Below are 4,450 nucleotides of genomic sequence, written 5' to 3' on the forward strand. Positions count from 1 at the left end.
ACCTAAAATCACTGTGATGAAAAGCAAAAAGCATTACCCAGGAAAATAATCTTACCTTTCAGCTATTTAATTTTTGCACAAAATTCTTAATCTCTGTATGAATTACCATACTAAGCAACTTTAATCTTATGTAATGTAGATGCAGCTTTGATGTCGATCTCACCGATGACACAGATACACTAACTGCGTCGATATTTGGTGACTTAGCTGAAAATTTGCTCACATTCACTGCGGTTGAAGCTATGGAACATCACAAGAAGGTCATATATATATGAGAAACTATCACAGCCCTTTCATTAAATTGCATCAAGATAATAGCAACCATAAAATTTATCAGTAGAGTAGTTCATGAACTGATATAAGAAAGCAAGATGGTATGATATTAGATAAAGTAACATGAAGAGAGGGTGAAAAATTAGTGCTGCAGATCGCCAAAAACATCTTGCTTTCTTATAAAAGAAAACCTATTTTTTTGTTGTAACGTTACAATTTCCTTTACTTGTTGGTTATTTTATTCTCTCTTATTACATCCTTTATTACATCCAACAACGTCAACTTTTATTTTCTAAAGGATATATCTACTATATCTTTTTCATGGGCATCCATGATAAATTGTTGCCGCGTATCGCGCGGCCCATGCCTCCAAGTGTTGAACTAGAAGGCATAATCACACTTCGCTGGATAGAAATGTAAAATGGCCTACCCAATTTTGTGTTGGATTGAATTGTAATTGGTATCAGATAAGATTCGTGAATATTCTTAATGTTTGAATGTATATCAATTAGAGATATGATAGGAATGATTGTTATCTATTAGTGGTTGATAGATATCTGTTAGTGGTTGATAGGTGAGAGGATAATCAATGACCTTCTTGTGTAAAGCCTATAAATAGGCATCGGTACCATCATTAGTCTGCATCAGAGAAATAAAGAAAATCTTCCCAAAACTCTCTCTCTAAATTTCGTTCCTTCAAACATGGTATCAGAGCAGGGATTCTAGGATCTCTGCTCCAAAGTGTTACTCTGATAATTTCTTCAACAACCAGCCATGGCCGAATCGTCTACGCTCACGGACGGTAGGAAAGGACAAGCTGACGTAGTTCTAGAGGATTTTGCCACTCGGATGATGGAAGTCCTGAATAGCTGCCAGAAGTCTACACCGAGCATGGATTCGTCTTCGGCTCAGATCGGCATCAAGTTGGATGATACCAACTATGCCTTATGGTCCCAAATTGTCGAGATGTATATCTCAGGGAAGGACAAATTGGGGTATATTAATGGTGAACTCCCTCAGCCGTCACCAACAGATCCAGCGTATCGACGGTGGCGAACTGAAGACTCTATCGTGAAAGGGTGGTTGATAAATAATATGGCTCCATCCTTGATCGGTACCTTCGTTCGTTTTCCCACAGCAAAAGCGGTATGGGATGCTATTGCTACCACATACTTTGATGGAACCGATACATCCCAACTGTATGATCTGAGGCGGAAGGTGACTAGACTGAGACAAGCTGGTGGGCTGATCGAAAAGTACTACAACGATTTGCAAGGTTTGTGGAGGGAGATCGATTTTCGTCGGCCGAACCCGATGGAATGTGCTGCCGATATCAGCAGGTATAATTCTCTCATACAGGAAGAGAGAGTCTACACTTTCCTCGATGGGTTAGATGACCGACTGGACCAGATTCGCAGTGATGTTCTGCGGATGAAACCATTTCCAACAGTAGAAGAGGCATATGCCTATGTCCGACGAGAAGACAGCAGACAATCGGTGATGATAACAGGGGGAGACCACTCAATCGGCTCTGTCATGGCTTCCAAGGGAAGGAAGAATGAGCCGATTTTAGTACCCCGAGCCGAGATGCCAACTGAGGAAGTTAATTGTGCCCACTGCAATAAGAAAGGGCACACACAAGATACGTGCTTCAAGTTGCACGGATATCCAACATGGTGGAAAGAGCGCAAAGGGCGAAATTGGCCAGCTGATCGACTGAATGTTGCTGGTCAGAACGGAAAGGTGGCCGTTGCAGTTGCTGATATCAATATTGCCCAGGTGCACTCTACGTCTTCTACCAATCAGCATCAAGGTATGAACTCCTCACATCGACGCGATAGTAATTGGATTGTCGATTCAGGAGCCACTGATCATATGACCTATGATCCAACTGACTTCTCATCCGTAACTCAACCACGACGGTTGAAAATTTCCAATGCTAATGGTGTGCAGTATCCAGTTACAGGAGCTGGAACTGTTACTTTATCTCCGTCTTTATCTCTACCGAATACTTTATTGATTCCCTCACTGTCAAATAAGTTACTATCAGTAAGTCAAATAACTACTGATCTTAACTGTATGGTACTGATGTATCCAACCTTCTGTCTTCTTCAGGAAATTCTCACAAAGGAGATAATCGGTCGTGGTACTAGGAGGGGGGATCTATATTACATTGATGATTTCAGTATCGGTAGAGCCAATCAGACAAGGAGTACCGATAACACCAAAGAACGAGAGATTCGACTGTGGCATCAGCGACTAGGACATCCTTCTTTTGGGTATATGAAGCACCTTTTTCCAGCACTTTTTTCGAGTATCAAAACTGCCGATTTAAAATGTGAGACCTGTGTATTAGCCAAAAGTCATAGGGCCTCATATCCTGTCAGTTTGAATAAGTCGAATACACCTTTTGCTTTAGTACATTCTGATGTTTGGGGACCATCCCCGATCACTTCATCTACTGGAGTCCGTTGGTTTGTAACTTTCGTAGATGACTGTACTCGAATGACTTGGTTGTATTTGTTAAAACATAAGAATGAAGTTCTTGATATTTTCAAGTCATTTTGTTCCATGATTCATACACAGTTTTCAGCAACAGTCAAGATTCTTCGATCTGATAATGGTGGTGAGTATGTTAATCGGCCACTACAAGAGTTCTTTAATATCAATGGTCTTATACATGAAACATCATGCACCCAAACTCCACAGCAAAATGGAGTAGCTGAAAGAAAGAATCGACATATCCTTGAAATAGCAAGAGCATTACTGATTGGTGCCCATGTTCCTCGCCGATATTGGAATGATGCAGTCACAACAGCAGTCTATTTATTGAATAGACTGCCTTCAAAAGTTATCAACTTCCAGACACCGCTGCAAGCACTGTCTCAACATTTCACTCTACCATCGGTTCTAATGCTTCCGGCACGGGCGTTTGGTTGTGTAGCATTTGTTCATCGGCACAAGAATCAACGAAGTAAGCTTGATCCCTGTGCTGTTCGTTGTGTCTTCGTGGGGTATGCAGTGCACAAGAAGGGCTATCAGTGCTATGATCCAACCACTAGCAAGATGTATGAAACCATGGATGTTACATTCTTGGAGTCGGACACATTTTTCTCCTCGGCATCCAATTCTTCCCTTCAGGGGGAGACAAGGGATACAGAAGAAAAGAATTGGCCAGGATTAGCGTGGCCGTGCTGTCCCACTGATTCTGTCGGTGAAGCTACTGTTTCTCCCATTGCCGAGCCCACGGAGCCCACTGTCGATGGAACCGATAAAGCTGCTGATGAAAGTACGGTTGCTAGCTGTCCTATTGATTTTGTCCGTGGAGCCGTCGATGGAGGAGCTGCCGATGGAAATGCTGATGCTACTGATGAAATTGTTGATATAATCCCTCCCTCTTCAGTACCTAACTGCATGTCTCCTGAGAATGTTCCTGAGGTAAGTACTCCTGCTGATTCTAATGTTATGTTAGATACTACTGCAAGATATGTATTACCTGACAGATTCAATCGGGGTAAGCCACCGACTCGGTACTCTCCAGAAAGTCATGCAAAGCGATCAAAGTATTCCATTGCCAATTATATGTCCACTCACAGGCTATCTGAACCTCTTGAAGCCTTTGTGAATAATGTGTCGTCAACTGACATTCCAAAAGATGTGCATGCTGCTTTCAAAGATCCAAACTGAACTCAAGCAATTAAGGATGAGATGTCGGCATTGCAAAAAAATGACACGTGGACTTTGGTCCCATTACCAGATGGGAAGAGGACGGTGGGATGCAAATGGGTTTTCACAATCAAGTATAAGGCTGATGGATCAATCGATAGATATAAAGCTCGTCTCGTGGCTAAAGGATACACTCAGACCTATGGCATCGATTACCAGGAAACTTTTTCACCAGTGGCTAAATTGGATACGGTCAGAGTACTGATATCTCTTGCGGCAAATTTGGATTGGCCATTGCATCAGTTTGATGTGAAGAACGCTTTCCTGCATGGGAATCTGGAGGAGGAAGTCTACATGGATATCCCACCAGGGTGTTCTACAGTATCGAAAACAACTACTGTGTGCCGATTACAGAAAGCATTGTATGGACTCAAACAGTCACCACGTGCTTGGTTCGGCCGTTTTACGCTAGCTATGAAGAAGTATGGTTTTCAGCAGAGTAATGCCGACC

At 42.3% G+C, this 4,450-nt stretch overlaps 1 protein-coding gene across 1 annotated transcript; it reads left to right on the forward strand.

Annotated features, from left to right (window-relative positions):
• The first annotated feature begins 861 nt into the window (after window positions 1-861).
• LOC140037641 (uncharacterized) lies at window positions 862-2,835 on the forward strand. The gene is made up of 2 exons (XM_072082309.1): window positions 862-2,086; window positions 2,389-2,835. The coding sequence occupies exons 1-2, from the start codon at window positions 1,048-1,050 to the stop codon at window positions 2,424-2,426; spliced, it is 1,077 nt and encodes a 358-aa protein (XP_071938410.1). The 5' UTR covers window positions 862-1,047; the 3' UTR covers window positions 2,427-2,835.
• Window positions 2,836-4,450: the final 1,615 nt, after the last annotated feature.

The sequence above is a fragment of the Coffea arabica genome, chromosome 3c (genome assembly GCF_036785885.1).
Source record: "Coffea arabica cultivar ET-39 chromosome 3c, Coffea Arabica ET-39 HiFi, whole genome shotgun sequence".
NCBI classification, from domain to species: domain Eukaryota; kingdom Viridiplantae; phylum Streptophyta; class Magnoliopsida; order Gentianales; family Rubiaceae; genus Coffea; species Coffea arabica.

Coding starts and splice junctions, on each gene's coding strand:
- LOC140037641 (XM_072082309.1), top strand. CDS start 1,048: ATGGCCGAATCGTCTACGCTCACGGACGGTAGGAAAGGACAAGCTGAC. Junction 2,087..2,388: donor TTCTACCAATCAGCATCAAG/GTATGAACTCCT, acceptor TGTCTTCTTCAG/GAAATTCTCACAAAGGAGAT.